Below are 19,588 nucleotides of genomic sequence, written 5' to 3'. Positions count from 1 at the left end.
GCTTTCAAAATTAACGTGTCAATCTTAAGACTAAAAACCAATTAAGTATGTATAAACGTAATGTAGTGTTACAGTTAATAATATTAGAATAAATTATCTATCAAAAATTTCATTAAAATAAACCCAGTTTTAGATAGTTAACGTCTTTAAAAAACTCAAACCTATTAATTGTAATAAGTACATCATGCAATGGAATTATCGTAAAAAAGATGGAACAAAATATTGCGTCACACTTTCATGGAGCTAAAGTGAAATATAAGTACATTAATTATAAAATTAAATAATGTAATGTAAAATAAAATGATAATTATCAAATCATATATGTGTGTAGTAGTGATGTAACGAATGTGGGATTTTTCACATTCGCGAATGCGAATGCGATTGCGAATAATTATCTTCAACATTCGCGAATGCGAATACGAATGCGAATATTTTAAAATGTCAAAAAAGCGCGCTTAAAATGTTTGATAGGTTTGACGTTTCGTATAAGTTTCACTTGTCACGGAATTACCAATAATTTTGAACGAAAAATGATTGTATTGAAAGCAGAAGTATTCAACGATGGGCGACATACAGGAGAAAATATAGCGGCAAAGTTAGAAACTATGTTGTCATCGTGGGGAATTCCCAAAGAAAACGTATTATGTATTGTAAGAGATGGTGGCACTAACATGAAAAAAGGTATTTCTTTATTGAGCATTAAAAACATTGATTGTTCATCGCACCAAATCCAACTTGTTGTTAAAGAAGGGCTTAAGTCACAAGAATCAATCATTGCAGCCATTAACAAATGTAAAAAGAAAGCGACACATTTTCACCACTCTAATGTAGCTCAAGATGAACTTTCGCTAAAACATTCGCTAAGTATTCGCATAAATTTTGCGAATGCGAATGCGAATGCGAATATTCAAAAATTTGCGGATATTCGCGAATGCGAATGCGAATGCGAATATTCGTTACATCACTAGTGTGTAGGTAGTTGCCGTGTTATTCGTATGATGGTAAATGTAAAACCCATGTTTCAATCTGTAAAAGTTCATGTTATGGAAACCACAATGCTTTGTACCCAAATTATTTTATTTTAGGCACACAAACTCACCGGCTTGGACTGTACCACCACCATGAAAGAAACAACAAAGAAGATTATTACATGTGCGCAGACTATGTTGATATATGACCTATATACACTACGATACAATCGTATGATAATTATATTAAGTAAATACTTCTCATCAAAAAATCGAATAATACGCATCGAAATTTATGTTACGCAACGATTATTAAAAATAATAAAAAAGGCTACTAAAAAGTTTTTAATTCTAACTGCCTATTATTGTTCCAAATTCAAAATTAAAATTCAATTTAAACTCATGTTCTGTTGAAAAAGCAATTGACGTGATTCGTTTCTTTGATGATAAGCTTTATTTATTTAGTACCTACGTATCCGAGGAAAGCGTTTATTTGTTAAAATCTGCGCGACCACCACCACAAGAGGAAACAAATAGTTAAAATGCGTGTGCATTAGAGCGCAATTAGAACGGACGGAACATCAGAATAGGGTAGTTTCCAACTAGTCAAATCAGCGACTTTTTACTAAACGTCAAAACACGATATATTATTACAATGGATTTTGTATGAAAAAGCAACCTGTGACGTCATAGAAAAACGTGACAAAATGTCGCACTTATTATTGTATTTTTCTTTATTAAAATTAAAAATAAGTTAAATAGAAGAAAAGAAACCGTTTCTTGTCACTTTAGATCAGTCTTTATTTAGTAATCACATAATTTATCTTTGACCTAAGAAACTACCCGATTGCATTGATTCTAGATCTGTGTTGACTAGATCGGGCAATAAACTCCAGATGTTGCATAATGTTTTTGCCATTCGTAAATACTGACGCTCCATAGGAAGTTTTCGCATTACAACCAATCCAAGTCCGCAAATGTCGGATAGTAGAAAAATATAATTTTCATTACGTAGTAATTAATCATGGATATATAGTCAAAGGTACATTTTTACATTTTTGAATCTACGCCATTTTGCAAGATGTTATGGCTGAGAAGTAATCACAAAAAAATGTTTTGATAAAAAAGTAAAAACATTACAAGTTATGCAATAACTAGAGAAACACATTGACATTACCAGGTATTTTTATCATTTAGGTAATCTGATTTGATTATATTTTACTATTATAATTTCAGTTTTCTTTACATTTACATAAGGTACGCTTAACGTGAATTTTAAATTTATTTTATGTCAAAAAATCAAAATTTCCCCTGGTATTTTATTGTAAAATGGCACACATAATCCTAAAAAAGACGTATTTAATTTACGGGTTCTACGGCCACTTCAGATTCGGATCGGAATTGTAGTGTGAAATCACCCTTACGGTCCTTTCTCTGAGATTCCACTCTAATGAACGCGCAGAAAATAATTTTATACGCGATGAAAAAAGAACATCTTATACTTAATTTTAATATAATGAGGGATTTTCTTTTTATTTTTATCTTAGCTGCTGAACTGACGTTACCGCATGAAACGGAACGTTTTATTATTTGTTTTTCTTTTCGAAATGAAATAAACAAATAATGAAGAAATAAAATATAATCTTACATAATGTCCCTAGAGAATGAAAATAAGAAGTCTTTGCCTTTTTTATTTATTTCCTAAATTAAATAAAAGTTTTTTTTTCTATTTTAGCAATGGCCCAGTAACATAAATGATAAGCGCCATCTAACGAGGTTTTGAGAACTATTTTTATATTTTTATTCTAAAAAAGAAAACCTCCCATTTATATTTGGGCTATTATTTTATTTTGGGTCCCATAACCTGTCTCTCACGTTCAAACACGATTTTTATAAAGCAAACAATTATTTTTTAAATAATTACACTATTGGTACATTACTGATGTTATACTCGTGCTTTTATATTCCACGTTTTTATCAAAATTATTTGAATTTAACCAAAAACACGGTAACTAAGTTGTACTTTTGAGTAACGCAGTTGTTTCCCTACAAAATTCCACTGTCCCTCTCATATATTTACTCCATATAAACACACATTACTTAAAAACTCTTCAAGACGCTATTAAAATGTAATATTTGCGGTAATAACACGTAATTTAATCTTTACTTTAACAATAATAATTATTATTTTCCTTTATCAGTTTTTAATTATTCCAAAATATTTATTGTGTCCCCGCGGCAAACCGAAAAATTACGAACACTATGTTACCATACGAAACTGAGTCTTAAAATTAGAATTTTGTATGCATTTGCGCCAAAAGTCGTATAACATATAATCAAATATTATTGGGGAGCGGGGGGAGTGCGTGGCTTTGAAATTCGCCGAGTCAGTCGCGAGGACGCCGGCAGGATAGGTGCGTGTATTAATTGGGAGACCGCTGAGTGACCGCTGTGATAGGTGAGTTTTTTGAATATTGAATAATCTTTTACGTTATATCTTTAAAAAAAGGAGCAAATATTTATTGTACCCGATCTGTTTTATAAAATGAATTACCATATGAGTGTTATTTTAGAATACACGTGGTTTCTACAACTGAGTTACCGATGCACTGCGTTACTGCGAAATGTAACGCAGTTGTAGCCATCGTAACGCAGTGGAAATACTCAAAGATTTTGCTCAATATTTACAAATTTAATAGTTAAATAATAGTTTAATTTATAATTATTTCGTTACAGAGTGTCGAGTTTATCGTCCACAAGTCCCTAGTCAACAACGTGTTGACCATCGGTAGTGTTTCGAGCAGGGTAGCATGCCTGATACTCAGAATATCATCTCGATATTCGCTGACTGTCATCCAGGTATACGCTCCGACCTCGGGACACCACGATGACGAAGTGGAGACTATGTATGAGGAGATTTCTAAAGCCATGCATAGCCATAAAAGCCACTACACGATTGTGATGGGGGACTTTAATGCACAATTGGGGAAGCGGTGCGGTAACGAGCTGAGAGTAGGGCAATTTGGATTTGGGGTTCGGAACACCAGAGGCCGGATGCTGGCGCACTTTATGGATAAGAAGAACCTCTATATGATGAACTCCTTCTTCAGAAAGCCCGCACCCGCAAATGGACCTGAATAAGTCCCAGTGGAAATTATAAAAACGAGATCGATTTTATCATGTCGACGAAAAAGCACATATTCAATCATGTCTCTGTGATCAATGCCGTTAAGACGGAAAGCGAACGAACGGGTTTCCGAAAAGGCTTTAGCACCATAGACCACATCCATACGATGCGGCAGGTTATACAGAAGACCGAAGAGTATAATCTGCCACTTTGCTTGGCGTTTGTGGACTATGAGAAAGCCTTTGATTCGATCGAGACCTGGGCGGTGTTGCAGTCTCTTCAGAGGTGCCAAGTGGACCATAGGTACATCGAAGTGCTAAGGGACCTCTACCAAAATGACACTATGTCAGTTCGAGAACAGAACCAGAGCTCTAATCCGATCCAACTGCAGCGAGGAGTGAGACAGGGAGATGGTATCTCTCCGAAACTGTTCACTGCTGCATTGGAGGATATTTTTAAGCTTCTGGACTGGAAAGGATTTGGCATCAACATCAACGGCGAGTACCTGACGCACCTTCGATTTGCCGATGATATAGTCCTAATGGCTGAGACCCTGGAAGACCTGAACACCATGCTCGAGCATCTCAGTAACGCATCCCAATGAGTGGGTCTTAGCACGAACATGGCAAAGACAAAAATTATGTCCAATGACCATGTCGCACCCACTCCAGTTCAGGTTGGGAACGTTACACTCGAAGTTGTAGACCAGTACATTTACCTAGGACAAATAATCCAGTTAGGTAAGTCCAACTTCGAGAAAGAGATCTCTCGTCGGATCCAACTCGGATGGGCAGCGTTCGGGAAGCTGCGGAATATCTTCTCGTCCAAAATACCTCAGTGTCTCAAGAGGAAAGTCTTTGACCAGTGCGTGTTGCCAGTGATGATCTACGGCAGTGAGACGTGGCCGCTTACTATGGGTCTCGTGAGGAGGCTCGGTGTCGCTCAGCGGGCAATGGAGAGAGCTATGCTCGGTATTTCCCTGCTCGATCAAATCAGAAATGAGGAGATCCGCAGGAGAACTAAAGTCACCGACATAGCTCGGCGAATTGCAAAGCTGAAGTGACAGTGGGCAGGACACATAGCGAGGGAAACCGATGGCCGCTGGGGCGGAAAGGTTCTAGAATGGCGACCACGTGTCGGACGACGCTCAGTATAGGCCCGCTACAAAGTGGACCGACGATCTGGTGAAGGTCGCGGAAAGCCGCTGGATGCGGGCAGCGCAGGACCGATCGTCGTGGAGATCCTTGGGGGAGGCTATGCCCAGCAGTGGGCGTCGTAAGGCTGATGAATCGTCATCAGCCTGTATGTATGACATACATACATAAACTCATGCCTATTTCCCACCGGGGTAAGCAGAGACTATAGAATTCCATTTGCTGAAAACGAATTGAATGAATTTGATGTCCCATTAAATATATTTGACTCAGACAGAAACTAATGTATGTTTAATATTGTTTTTTTGAGAAGTTTTGATTTTATTTTATTCTAAGAGAGTTTTGTTTAATTTGTTATGGTTTCAATTTAATTGTATTCTGTTTTTAATTGTTTTCAGTAAGTTAAACACCATAGATGCGGAAAGTTTACCATTATGTTACTTACTAAACTACTGCGTTACTTTTTTGTCCCCCATTTTTATGGAGACATTTTCAGACTTAGAACTAAAACTACCTAAGTATATTTTAAAATTTTTGACTTTTATTGATTATTTTTAATATATAAATGACCTCCATAAATAAAATGCTTGAACTGCTATTGTTTTCTATTTTATTAAAAAAGTTTATCTCATAAAATCAAAATTAGGTAACGAAGTGGTAAACCGAACCATAAAAAGATGTATTAGACTGAAATGTTTCGTGATTTAATAATATAACTTCAAAAATCTTTTATCTTAATTTAAAAAAAAAAGGTTTGAATTTAATGTGAACGTTCTCAATAATAAAACTACATAATGTAACAAAGTAACACAGTTGTTGTTTTTCTGCACCCTCCCTAGTATAAATATAAAAATAAGTGAAAAATAATTGGTAAACATCGCTGCAAATTCCTGTAAAATGTAATTCAAATATTAATATTCTTATAATAGTAAGAAATATTAACAAACAATAGCATAAATAAAAAAAAATTTTTTTGGCGAATAAGTTAACCATGGCACCCAGAATAAAATAATAGCCCATTTACTAAACAAATTATGAAATAATCGTAGATAGTATTAAAACCAGAGACATAAGCTTACCTCCGTTTTAGCCTTTGTCGTAATGAGATTGTACAAATATAGGTGTTAATTTAGTTATCCATACATACACACATAAGATCACGCCTGTTTCCCGTTGGGGTAGGCAGAGACCACAGAACTCTACTTACTAAGATCCTGACACACCACTTTCGCTTCCACTTTCATCAAAGTGTCCATGTACTTATTGTACTTACATACAAAAAGCTACCACTAGTCTTAGACATTGTCAATTATTATTATAAGTAGCTTAACACCCTTTTAGCATTGGTTGAACCAACTTACAATAATATCCAATTTAAAAATAATACAATAATGAAAACTTTACAATAATAAACTGGGGAGTTAAAAACGCCACATCAAAGCACTTGATCTAGAAAAGCAATATTGCTATTTGACATTTGCGCATATTAAAAGTAAGCGCGCAATGCACACAAGTCAAATAGCAATATTGCTTTCTAGATGAATTGCTTCGATGTGGCGGTTTTAACCACCCTGTTCAGTAGATTGCTCAAAGATAGGTTGTACCTGGTTATAGTGACAGGCAAAATAATCAAGTCTATATCAACAAATAGCACCATTATAATCTACAGTGGATCGGTACCATAGAGTAACCAGTAGACAGGTACATAAGTATGTTTTCAAAAATAAGACTCCATTTTTTTGTAGTAGGGCGTATAGTTAGATCTAGTAAAAAAGAAGAAACTTGACTTACCGTTTCTAACCGATTGAGCATCCGGGTATGTCTGTAGTTTTAAAGCAACTGGACCTGCAAATATATTAGTATTAGTAAATTATTATTATTAAGTAAGTACAGTCATGAGCAATATCATGTACCCACTTTAGAACCCTGTCGCACCGTCACATTTGACATTTAATGAGGCTTACGGTTCAATTTGTCAATAAAGTTAATGTGACATGGTTTCAAAGTGTATACATATTAGTACTCGTGGCCGTACTAAGAAAAACATTACAATGTTTCACAAGTTATATTTATTCGTCAACAAAAAAAAAGCAGAAATGTTTTGTTACTTTATCTTTTATTAAATTTTAGTTGTCTATTTATTCACGCTACCACCTGTAAGTGTCTGTTTTTTTATATAATCGCTAAATATTTTTTTATTAAAACTCAAAACATTAATTTACAAAGCAATATCGTTTTATGTACAACATTTACAAGTTATCAAAAGCACGTCTTTAGAAACGCATTATCGCATCAGACGTAATTATAAGACACAACAGCGCGGACGGCACGGGTTTCAAATTACATCGAGGGTTTTGACCAATAGGCGCAGCGAATGTTATCTACGTGGATAAACGTCTCACGGCTATTGGACGAAACCTTCGATATGATTGCCGCGGAACAGGTGCCGCGGGTGAAGAAGACGACAGTAAGGATTATTACGATTAATATTATTATATATTATTATTTAGATATTAATTAAAAACTGTTACAATGACAGAAGACGAACGACGCAACATTCACGATAGAAACATAAAAGGTATAGAATACACGGTGATGCTCGACGTGTAGTTTAGTTAGTCTAGTGCAGACTAGAATCCTGTACAGTGATTAGATTATAATCTAGTCTAGTGACCTGTGTGACTACTGGACTAAATTGTGACGACAGATTTGTAATGTATTGTATAGAGGTCGTTGATAGGTTAGACATTATTTGTTTTGACATATCAAATCAAAGTAAACTTGATATTATAAATCGAGTCAGAAATAAAGAGGAAATTATACAATATTAAACACTTAAAATCGTTGATTATATCGAGATCCGAGAAGAACGCTAGATCAGTTTAGGTTTGCATACTTAAAAAGTTAAATAAAGAATAAATACTTTTTCACCGTGTATTCTGAACCTTACTGTTAGCTATTAAACATGAAGTAAAATGAATTAGGTAGATAAACAAGTGAGCAAATCTAATGAAAAGAATTCAAATGCAACTTTTTGTATTATAAAGTTTCAAAAACCGATGCAACTAATTTTCTTCTTCTTCAACTTTTTGTCACCCAATGCCGAGTGATGGTCTACTTGTACGACATTAACGTCTGTATTTAAACTACCAGCCAGTTTAATTGCAGTTGAATTGCAGTCGGTTTACAGTTTCAAAGTCAAATCCATCAAGTCAAATACAGTCTATAAAACCCCTTTTACGAATAAAGTAAATGACAATGCAATTTTGAATTCCTTTCAGCGATTCTCTCTAGCCTGTCCTTCATTAGTTAAACTCGCACGTAAAGTTTGACATTTTAGTGTTGTTATAAGTTTCATTACAATTAGTGTTCATTGCACCGAAGTGTTAATGGTAGCTTGTGGTAGCTAGTGGTAGCTTATGGTAGCTTCGTTCTTACTGCCAGGGGGACAATCGAACTCATCGCTGCTGTCGTAGGGACAGTCGACATGGCCATCGCATCGACGGAATGAGTCGATACACGGTCCGTTCTCGCAACGCCATTGATTTCTGGTGCATCGATCTGGTGCCGAACATTGATGTTAGAGGAAGACCAGACAACGATCCTCGAGATTAACAACGACCACGTATTTTAAGTGTTAGGTTGCCAATGGGCGTACCCAGAGGAGTCAGTCACATTTTTTGCCTAACTTTCTGGTTTACTTTTCTATTGTAGCCCTTAAGGACAATCCAATTCAAACAACTGTAGAAAAAGTTACAGCCACCTTAAAATAACATTTGTATATGACATCTATAAATTGCCTTTGTTAAAACTAGATTTTCGGTTAACGTTCTAACCTAACCGATTTTGTAACGAAGCTAATCTAACTTATTACAGGTATATTTTTTAGTTACATTTTTACAAGTGCCTTTAGCGAAAACAACCTAGTTGTAACTTGGAAAAACGCGTTTTAATTAAAAACGGGTTTTAACTGAACACTTTTTTATATTTTGATCCATGGTCCAAACGCACTCGGCGCCTTTATCTTGTAATATTGTAAAACCTGATTGGGTGCAATGAAGTTTGTTCACAATGAGGAACTTTACAGGCCACGTTCCCTAATAGAAATATAGATGGCGCTGTCATGAGCAATATAATGTACCCACTTTAGGACTCTGTCGCACTAACATATTTGACATTTAGTGAGACTTACAGATCAATTTGTCAAAAAAGTTAATGTGACATGGTACCAAAGTGTGTACATATTAATGCTCGTGACCGTACACTTGGTATTAGAACCAGCCACCTCTTCTTCTTCCCCCCATTTTTGTTCTGATCAAAATAACGAGACGCATTATAATTTTATCCTGACGTGACTTATTGTAGATCTGCCGCAGATGGCATTAAGTACTTGGCCGGACAAACGGGGAAAGAAGCTATATAGGTAACAACAAAATTCTATACAAATCAGATTCCAATATCAAACAACATTTACTTTTATATAAGCCTCTACCATTGAATAATTCTGTACATTGCTCGTCTTGGCGGGGGCACTCCCGTGCCCCCAGATCCGAGCAATAAGAAAATGGGTAGTTATCCCATTAGAGTTATACAGCGCCATCTATTTTTTTTTAGAAACATGGTTTGGAAAGTCCCTTATTTCGTAGCTAGGCGCAGGTAGATTATTCATACATACACTTTATTGTTATTTTACTGGCTAGTTCATTTTTTTAATTTATAATGTCACTAGATTTATTATAAACTAACGGTGCTTACAATTTTAGGTGAACCTATAGATGGGTCCCACGTAATTACCATTAAAAACAAATTGTACTGAATCTTACCTCTGTTATCTGGCGGAGGAGGCGGTGGTCTTGGGTAGGTCGGGAAAGGAGTGGTGGTATAGTAGTCGTAGGGTGGCCTAGTTGGTCTAGCAGTTGGGGGCGGGTAGGACGGCTGGTAGGGGGGCTGGTAGGGTGTGGTGGTGTACCACGGCCTGGTGGTAGGGCACCCGTTTTCGTCAGACCCGTCGTCACACTGAGGCACTCCATCACAGTAGCCGGCACCATTGATACATTGACCAGACACACACTGGAAATCCTCGCTGCTGCAGTCACGAACCACATCTGCCATTTCAAATAAATATATTAAGCACTAATATGTTGCATTTCTGGAAAGACTTCCATTGGAGTAATGTTGGTAGTACGGAAACCTGTACAGGACAGTCCAACAGCTATTCATGACTTTCTTTTTTTTCTGGATGAAACTAGATATTTGGTCGGAGGAAAGTTGTCTTTTCACAGTCAAACAGTGATCATAAATAGTTTTACCAACATGAGGGTCAAGGGAAATCTTTCATTAAATACAGATTGAGATTTGATGACTTAATTTGGCAGTTTGAAAACAGAATATTATTTAAAATAAATTGTTGACGCGAACTGACTTCGATAACGGAAAATAGTAATGGGAAATGTGTCATAGTTTTTAAAGTAACGGCTTTCTATATCTAACTTTCTTATATGTATATATAAAAAAATATTTATTTCCTGATAAGTGGTTCTCAATTACGTTCTTTGCCCCATCAAAGAATAAATTTTGCGTATCCTTTATAGAAGTGTGGTTCTCTAAGATACTGTCAACTGGAATTTAGTATGTGGCGTATGGTCACGAGCATCAAAATGTATGTATGCACTTTGGTGCCATGTCACATTATTTTTTTGACAAATTGAACTGTAAGTTTCACTAAATGTCAAATATGTTGGTGCGATAGAGTCCTAAAGTGGGTACATTATATTGCTCATGACTGTACATGAAATCAACACCAGCGCTCGCGGCGGCATGAGCTGAAACTACTTTTAATCCGTTTTCTTTGCAGACGAAGACAAGAGTCTGTCTTGCTTTTAAAAATCGCATAGCCGAAATGGCAAAAGTCTAAGCCAAGCAAAAATAACTCTAGTATGGCAAAGGACAATCTGCGAACCCCTTCAAGCAACTTCAAGTATTCTTCAAGTATCGGGTAATCAGCTTGCAATATTCTAACCAAACTAGAGTGTTTTGTTTTTATAGAATAGAATAGAAATTGTATAATTAAAAGGACGTCACATACAAAAACAAGACGATAACATCACTTAAAATCTCCACAAAACAATTACAAAAAAGGAAAATAGGATGTTCGTCGAAATGATCATAAGGTGGTAGTAGACGTCCTGGAATTAAAGGGCGTTACTCAGCACAAGTCGCGGCGTGAACCACGGTGCTGGTATTATGAGATTCGAACCCGGGGCCTCCGGATTGTGAGACTAATTCTTTTTTAACCACTGGAACATACCTCAATGGGTACACGTGACACTAATTGAGAATCACTCATCTACGTATTGGTTTAAAATGATTAAATAACATGCAAAAGCGATAATTTATAAATTTCAAGCTAATATACATATTTCAAATGTTGAAGAAGTACTATTCCTCTACAATAATATTCCGCAAATAAGTATTTTTTATGTAAACATTTTAATAGACTACTTATACGTTTACGTTGACTAAGACAAGTTCTAAAAACAGTTTTGAGTTAAGTAAATACTTAATTCTTACTTGCGGCAATTCGTCGCCTTACAGTCAAAAATACGTAAATGCCTTTTTGAAAAATTACATCTAGAAGTGATTTTTGTTTACAAAATCCAGCAATAGACAAGCTAGTAGTAGTAGTTTCAATTTTTGGTCACAATTTTTACCTAGTATAAAATTAATTAAAGTAAATAATAATTGCACCAGAATGACATGTGATATTTCAATAAGGCGTTTACGTGAATTTCACTATAATGCGACGATTTATAAAATTAAGTCTAGCTTTAATTACATAAATTAATGGATTTATCATCATATTTAAATGATGACGTCATTTTTTATTTAAACCTAGTAAAAGAGTAGATAACTAAGTTTCTAACCACTAGACTAAGATAGTATAAAAGTCAAGGTAAGTATACTATGGAAAAAAAGAAAGAGTGAGCTAGTGAGAAGAATTAAGAAATAAAGAAGGGTAATTACCTAATACCTAGATGACGGGTTGAGCTATGGTCAAGTTATGGTCAGTTTTAACGTGAATGCGTCTTATAATTTTCAATACTTAAAGGTTTAAATGTCTTACGTCTATTAATGTGCCTACAGTGACTAAGAGCAATTTCAAATTAGCTGACTGTTCTTGCGTATTATTTTTGAAATAGAATTCTTAGCGCCGGTTAATGTGATAGGGATGTAAAAAAACCGCAGTACTTCTATCGGTATATCTCTTAAAAGCTATTTAATGATTTGATATTACAGGTTCACACAGAGTCAGATAAAAATATGATTAAATTAACAGTCCCGTTTAAATAGGAAACGATTAAATATCCTTTGTTTCTGTAACTTTTATGGGCGTCCCTATTAGGTACACCCACTCGTCGCTAGCTATGTTTAAGGCTGCAGTCTCCGCAAAATCGAGTCGTTGCGAGTTTTAGGTGACAATTATTTTCCTTTTTTAAGCAAAATATTCTGCAACTGGAGACTGGGCCCTTAAGAGTGATATGGAGCGAGTATTTAGCCATTAACCGGGCACAAATCCCGGAAAACACGTGACATCAATTATGTATCAACTATGTTAAATATGAATTCAAACTCGTAAAGTCGAATTGTGTGGTTTAGAGCCTGAACTGGGATTGTATAAGACGTGTTCACGTTAAAAATGGGTCTAATTTCGATGGCGTATCTACGCAAGATGGCGATGACTGACTGTTTGGAGGAAATGAAAGAAATCTTGGGGCTTTACAATCCGGGTTTCGAACACGCATTCAGCATTCCGTAAAGAATGTATTAGAGTGAGGCCACACGGCGCGTTGTTGGTCAGTTGCGATGCGTGAACGGTGACGCTAGTCGTTCTACATTTCAAATCATTGCGACGTTCTGAACTCATCATCTTCATTTGCCCAAAACGTCTATTGAAGACGATTTGACGAGTCTGTGAGTCTCTGCAAGGCTGTGTCGTCTGATAAGGCAGCGGAAAACTATAACGCACGCTGCAGAATTTAATGCCGTTGCAACGACGCAACGGAGCGGCAACACCCGTGTGGCCCCCTTCAATAGTTCTAGAAGTACCGGAGTTGTAACAGTTCTGTTCATCGGAGAAGTCCACACAGTCATAGATATTGTCGCAACGTCGCGTGTGTGGGATACAGCGGCCGTCGTTGCAAGTGAATTCGGAATCGCGACAAGGCGCGGCTGGCGAGCGTAAGCCCCGCGCCATATACCATGCTGAATCATCATCAATTTCCTTTAACCCCTCATCAGTCAACAATAAAGTCACTCTTATGGCACTTGACGTGAAATTAAGTTCATTGTTCAGCTGCATAGGTTGTGTAAATCGATAATATTATATTGTAATGAACTGCATTATATTGAACACGTTTAGGTACAATGTGTTAGAAATTGAGTGACAAAGTCGATTATTATTGAAAATATTGTTATTTATTTAGTAGCGGGACAATTAGAAGTGATCTATGTGCACAAGTGCTCGTAAGAGGGTCCGAAAAGTGCAGAGAAGTGCAGATATACAGTGAAAATGGATGAGCAAAGTTCGTGTACGAGTACGTTATAAAAAATATAATAACTAAGTACTTACTCAATTATTGGATACTAGCTATTGTATCGTATTGTAAGATTTTTGGAAATACTTAACGGAAATACCGATAAATATAAAACCAAAATGGACAGGTAAAATTATATCTGTTCAAAGAACGAGATTTATCGAAGCAACTTTTTAAAACACGCATCCTTTTTTATAAGTATTTGCTGTTCCATTCACTTTATATCTGGGAGTTAGACGAAAGTGCAATAATAATTGCGCATTATTATTAATATAAGAAGTGATAAATTTTGTGTGCGAATACAGCTGCGCTAAGAGCGTGTAGGTGCTGTGCCTATCATTGAGTGGAAATGTTTCAAGCCTCGTTTTCATCAAGCAACAACAGTCGTGCAACAAGTTGCTCAATAAGTAGCCTGTTGTGTGCAAGCGGAACTTTTGTACTTTGGTATAAACACATGAAATCTAAAACTAAACCTCAAAAATGAGTGTTTTGAGTTATATCTAATCGTACTTGTTGAATATAAGAAATCTAGTAACACCGTCATTTAGTTACTGACAGGATATAATAACTAACGCGTCTAGGAAGTTCTTTGAAGTCCTTTCTCAACTGTAGAAATTAAAATTTCGGAATTGCAATAAATTCGAAACAATAGATTCTGTTCTTTGGGGCCAACTCATGGAGACGCTATGGCAAATTCACCGGCGATATCATGTACCTAACTCACTTGGTGACGCTTTGGCAACAAAGCCATGGATTGGCGTTGTAACCATGGCGTCTCGGTGAGTTACGGCTCTTACTAAAATATCGCGCAGGCAGTCCAATTAAGAAACTTTCCAGGCTACGTTCACAAAAAAAATAGATGGCAATGTTGCCTTCGTTTTACCTTCTAATTTCATGGATAACAGACATATTCATATTTAAGAAGAAGAAGAAGAAGAAAAAATATTTATTCGACATACTTATTGTTTTAACATAATTAACATAAAATAATACAGTTATGAATGTATGCCGAAACGGTTCCACCTCAGCATAATGCCATAGCCTAGACTATGACGCTGGTTTTCAGTTGAAACCGATAAGGTAATTAGGTAGCACGTTAAACAAAAAATGGACACAAAGTCTAAGCACATTTTGTAATTTTCTAATTAAGTATATTTTATCTTTGTATTTGGATATAAATGATATTTTGATCATAATAAAGAGTAGAAATATAGGTAGCAACATAATTCTATAAGTACATAATGTTATCGAATATCACCCATTACATTATATTTTTGAATTTATTTACCCGAGCAATGAGAAAATAGGTAATTATCACGTTAAATGTGTACAGCGCCATCTATATTATTTCTTGGGAAACGTAGCCTGGAAAATTCATCATTGCACTATGCTGGTTAGGATAACTCTAGCTATTGCAGTCGAACTGCAAGGTAGCTGTAACATCGCTGCTAGGATGCAAGTAACTACAAACTGACTGCAATCCAACTGCAATAAATACGTATTTGAAGGATGCGGTTTTTTTATTGTACGTTTGCCTCAGTTGGTGTTAAGTACTTGGTGAGATATGAAAAAAACTCTCGTCATATAAATACGATGAATACGAAATGTACTTTTAACTCTACTTGAACCTTTGATTTTTGGTTTCGGATTTCATGTGCAAAATGTAGATATATCACGATTTCCACGTCGTCAGTACAATGTTGCGCAACTGTTGCGTGTAGTTGCGTGATGAACACCTACTCGGCTTCAAAATACTTATTGAAGTGCCTTCATTGATAGTTTTGTTGGTGTAAATAACATTAATTATGATACTTACGGCAATTTTCTTCGTCAGAGTTATCGTTACAGTCGTCATGGCCGTCGCAGTAGAAATCGTAGTTAATGCAAGTACCATTACGGCATTGGAACTGATTTTCTAAACAGCCACCTGTAAATATAAAATAAAATAATAATTATTATAGTTATTGAGTACAAAATAGTAGAAAAAATATTTAGGGCGAGGAAAAAAAAACGTAAAGATGAGTTGCATGTTTGTCTTCTTGCCGATCAACCTGCAGGTAAATTCCTTAAGTTATCCTCTAAAAGGAATAGGCAAAACTAAAACTCAACAGACGACTATTTTAATTAAAACACATAATAACGGGTTCTTACCGCGTTTAAATGGGGATATGAGACTCCCGACCATGGCACTTGCAACAGTGTCGAAACATCGGGAGTCTCATATCCCCATTTAAACGCGGTAAGAACCCGTTATTATGTGTTTTAATTATGATAATAACCGCGTATACTTAAAACAATGTATAGACGACTATTTGTGGCCACTAATATTAAGGACAGCATAGTTGAGCCACCAACAAAATGTATGCAGTTGTATAATGGGTGCTTCACCTGGTTTCGCGACCAATTTGTTGCTGGCAACCGAAATCCGAATAATCTCCCGCTGGTGTCGCAACCATGGAGTAGTGATAGGTCTAAGTCCTAAGGTGGAAACGATCGTCTTCCCTTGTGTGGGCTGTGAGATCAATGACCGACCATATCTTCCTCCTGGTCAAAGTTACCATTTGAGCTGCTTGCTTGGCTACATGGCTCATGTAACGGCTACATTAGCCGGGACTCGGGACCGACTGCTTAGCGTGCTCTTCGAACTACGGACTGTCTAACTTTTGGACAATCGGGTGTTCAGCCGGAAAGTGACCGTTCTATAGGTAGTAGTATTCTTTATTCTATGTTTACGTGGTGCCAAAGGGGGTATGTGTGGTGCTATACTCCGCTGATTTAGTGGTGGCGTGTGCCTAATAGGATGTATATAGGTAGACGGTTTCTTTTTTATACTTACGTGGTGCAGGAGTGATGGTGTCATTGCAGCCCGTCTCGTCACTGTAGTCGGAGCATTCTGGCACGCCATTACAGCGTTGGGCGATGTTTAGACACTCTCCTGTTTCTCGGCACCTGAAAACAAACACATCACGTGTAAACCCCATTCCAAATAAAAACGATAAGTACTGTAGCTTATTTTTTTAAGGGCTGTCCTCACTAATATAGATTATAGTCCGACTATAATCGGACTTCATTTGAACTGCAAAGCAGCTGTGAAATTGTGGCTTGAATGTATTTTTTGTTGATATAACTGTAAACTGACTGCAATTCAACTGCAATAGAATACAGTTTTATTGTAGTTGGATCGCAGCTGTGCTAACTTCAAAAATAAACAAAAACTGCATCTAAGCTGAAACTTAGCAGCTGGCGTGCCGTCCATATGTAATAGCTTTTCAATATAACGCACGCGTTGCGCACTAGAGTGAATGAGAAATATGTATAACGGTCTCTCTCACACTTGTTTGACCTTCATGTCCTCATACCATGCGATATTAAGATCGCAAGCTGTACCTACTCAGCATTTATTTTCCTTTCTCATATTTATTTGCAAATCTAACTACTAAGTTCTACAAAGGATGTTTACAGACATTTCAAAATATAGATATTTTTTTTATTAATAAGAGGGTTTCAAAACGTCCATCCCTCTTTGTTCCAAAATTATAATAATTCTTAAAGATTCCGCCATAATATTCAAGACACAGGTGTACATTACATAGTATAAATCGCATAGCAGCAGCGGAGCAAACGTGACGCAAATATTATACTTAATTTAAAAAATAAAACACATTCGCAAGATGCCATTTTAAAATTCGCAAACATGTCGCTCAAAATACCTAATCCAGCTGTTAAGAAAATATTGCACATTATCTAAGTAGAAACAATGTAAAGAATAATTAACAAAAAAATACAGTCTAGCAAAGCCATAGCAAAAAAAACAGACTACATACAAGCATCATCCGTCCGACGTTTCAACTTCATAGTTTCTTCCAAAGAAAGTACAGGTAAAGCATACTTTAGTGGTTCTGACACGGTCGGTTATCGTGGTCATACGACAATTTTATGTAATTAAACTTTCAAATAGTAAAGACTGGCGTGAACATAATACAGCTCTATTTCCAACATTCATATTGGTAACCAGTCAATGTAAAATTTCAAGAAATTTTTGGTTAAATCGTTTCAAAAATATACATTTATCTAATGATGCTAATTCTAGCAGCCAAAACTTAATGTCATTGTAGCTTGCATATCTAAAAATGGAGCCATCCTTCACTTACGATGAGTGGAAACAGGAGTTAGTTTTAAAACTGCCAAACTAAATAAAATCTCGGACAGCCAGATTTTGCACGTCTTACGAGTAGCACCGAAAAGTTTATTGGGTTATTCTGATAATAAAGTCAGTTACCAAAAATGAGTATGGCAAATTGACGCTTATATCTAGTACAGCCAGTAGAGGCAAGAATGTTTGATAGTCATAATTGACTTGGTGTTTTACCTAAAGTCGGTGGGGCCGTCGCAGCCGTCGCAGTCGAGTTCATCACTGCCATCGGGGCAGTCGCTGACTCCGTTACAGATCAGCACGTCCTCCAGGCATCTGCCATTGCACTCGTGGTTGCACTCTTTAAAGACAATACAACTCAGTTACACCACACAATAGATAAACAATAATAAGTACTGTAGAGGGGATTTGATGAGGCAAATCTCATCAAATAGGACAAACCCTATCCTAGTAACGCAAGAGAAGTATCAAAACATCAGGTGACTTTCAATACGTTTAAAGGTGTTGGGACCCTCGGCTCGGCGACAATAGATGGCGTAAGTGTAGCTATGCCATTCGGTATTCGGTAATCGAAATTATGATTTTTGTCATAGATAAACTAAGTTAAATCAGCTCTACACCTTTTTGCCACTACTTGAAAGTCTCGAGAACCTACAAACAATAAAAAAATATTATAAATCCTTCCTATTTTCTTCTGGTTTACTCTGGGTCTGAAGTTATTGTGAACGTCCTACTTAAATGTTATTTTTATTGCTTATTATTAGAATCTATATATAAAAAAATCTTTTGTTCAGGTTTATTTGTAACAAAAAGAGGATGTAACAAGTGACACAAATTATAGAATCTTCTTATTAGAATCTAATACAATGTCGATACCGCGTTCTAATAGATTACTTTCGCCATCTATTGGCGTGTCGCTCGTACTATTTTATTTAGTTGTGTTACAGTACTAAATAAAACTTAGACAGGCACAAGCTGGAGCCACATAATATGTATTTCCCAATCCGATTACCGAATTCGTATCACCGACGCGTATCTATTCTAGAGTGGACGCGGCCATGACGTATGGTCTCAAAACATTGCCTTAACTCCTCTATGACACGGACCTTTCATTTTGGAGTAGACAAAAGCGAATCCTGCACAAGCTCCGTGCAAAGCAAAAACAAAACGGTGTAAAAGCAGAAGAAACGTTACGATGATACGAAACGGAGATACGATACGCCACAACACAAATGTATTATACGTAGACCCAGCTTTACTAACATATTGGATGGAATGTGTAGGCACCACTGTCGAGTGTTCCTAAATTTTGACAGTTCTCCATACTGTCCAGCTAAAATTCGAGATAAATTGCTATAAAATGTTGCAACGTGGCGTGTATTCCGTCTGACGGATGAGTTACAACAAAGAAAGTAGCCATCAGTTAGAAAAAAGCAGTTTTGATTGAAAAAAATTCTAAGTTTTCTTCTTTCCGATCTTTTGGGATTCTGCAGTTAAACGCTGCGCAAAGGGTTATAGTGTAAAAATATAACCAAAGCAATATGTTTGTTTACTCAAATAGTATGGGGAACTGTCAAAATTAAAGAACACTC

At 36.3% G+C, this 19,588-nt stretch overlaps 1 protein-coding gene across 10 annotated transcripts in view; it reads right to left on the bottom strand.

Annotated features, from left to right (window-relative positions):
* Positions 1–19,588, bottom strand: part of LOC126380054 (basement membrane-specific heparan sulfate proteoglycan core protein-like) — a 275,688-nt gene that overhangs the window by 54,327 nt on the left and 201,773 nt on the right. For 9 of the 10 annotated variants that reach the window (XM_050029212.1, XM_050029218.1, XM_050029217.1 and 6 more), the window contains 6 exons: positions 18,213–18,336; positions 16,680–16,792; positions 15,660–15,770; positions 10,073–10,354; positions 8,688–8,810; positions 7,041–7,094 (listed from right to left, as the gene is read on the bottom strand). In XM_050029212.1, the coding sequence (XP_049885169.1) occupies positions 7,041–7,094; positions 8,688–8,810; positions 10,073–10,354; positions 15,660–15,770; positions 16,680–16,792; positions 18,213–18,336 (807 nt within the window). The remainder of the gene's footprint in view (positions 1–7,040; positions 7,095–8,687; positions 8,811–10,072; positions 10,355–15,659; positions 15,771–16,679; positions 16,793–18,212; positions 18,337–19,588) is intronic. The other variant, XM_050029216.1, reaches the window with a different exon arrangement.

The sequence above is a fragment of the Pectinophora gossypiella genome, chromosome Z (genome assembly GCF_024362695.1).
Source record: "Pectinophora gossypiella chromosome Z, ilPecGoss1.1, whole genome shotgun sequence".
Taxonomy (NCBI): domain Eukaryota; kingdom Metazoa; phylum Arthropoda; class Insecta; order Lepidoptera; family Gelechiidae; genus Pectinophora; species Pectinophora gossypiella.
This window is presented reverse-complemented; position numbering and strand designations above follow the sequence as displayed.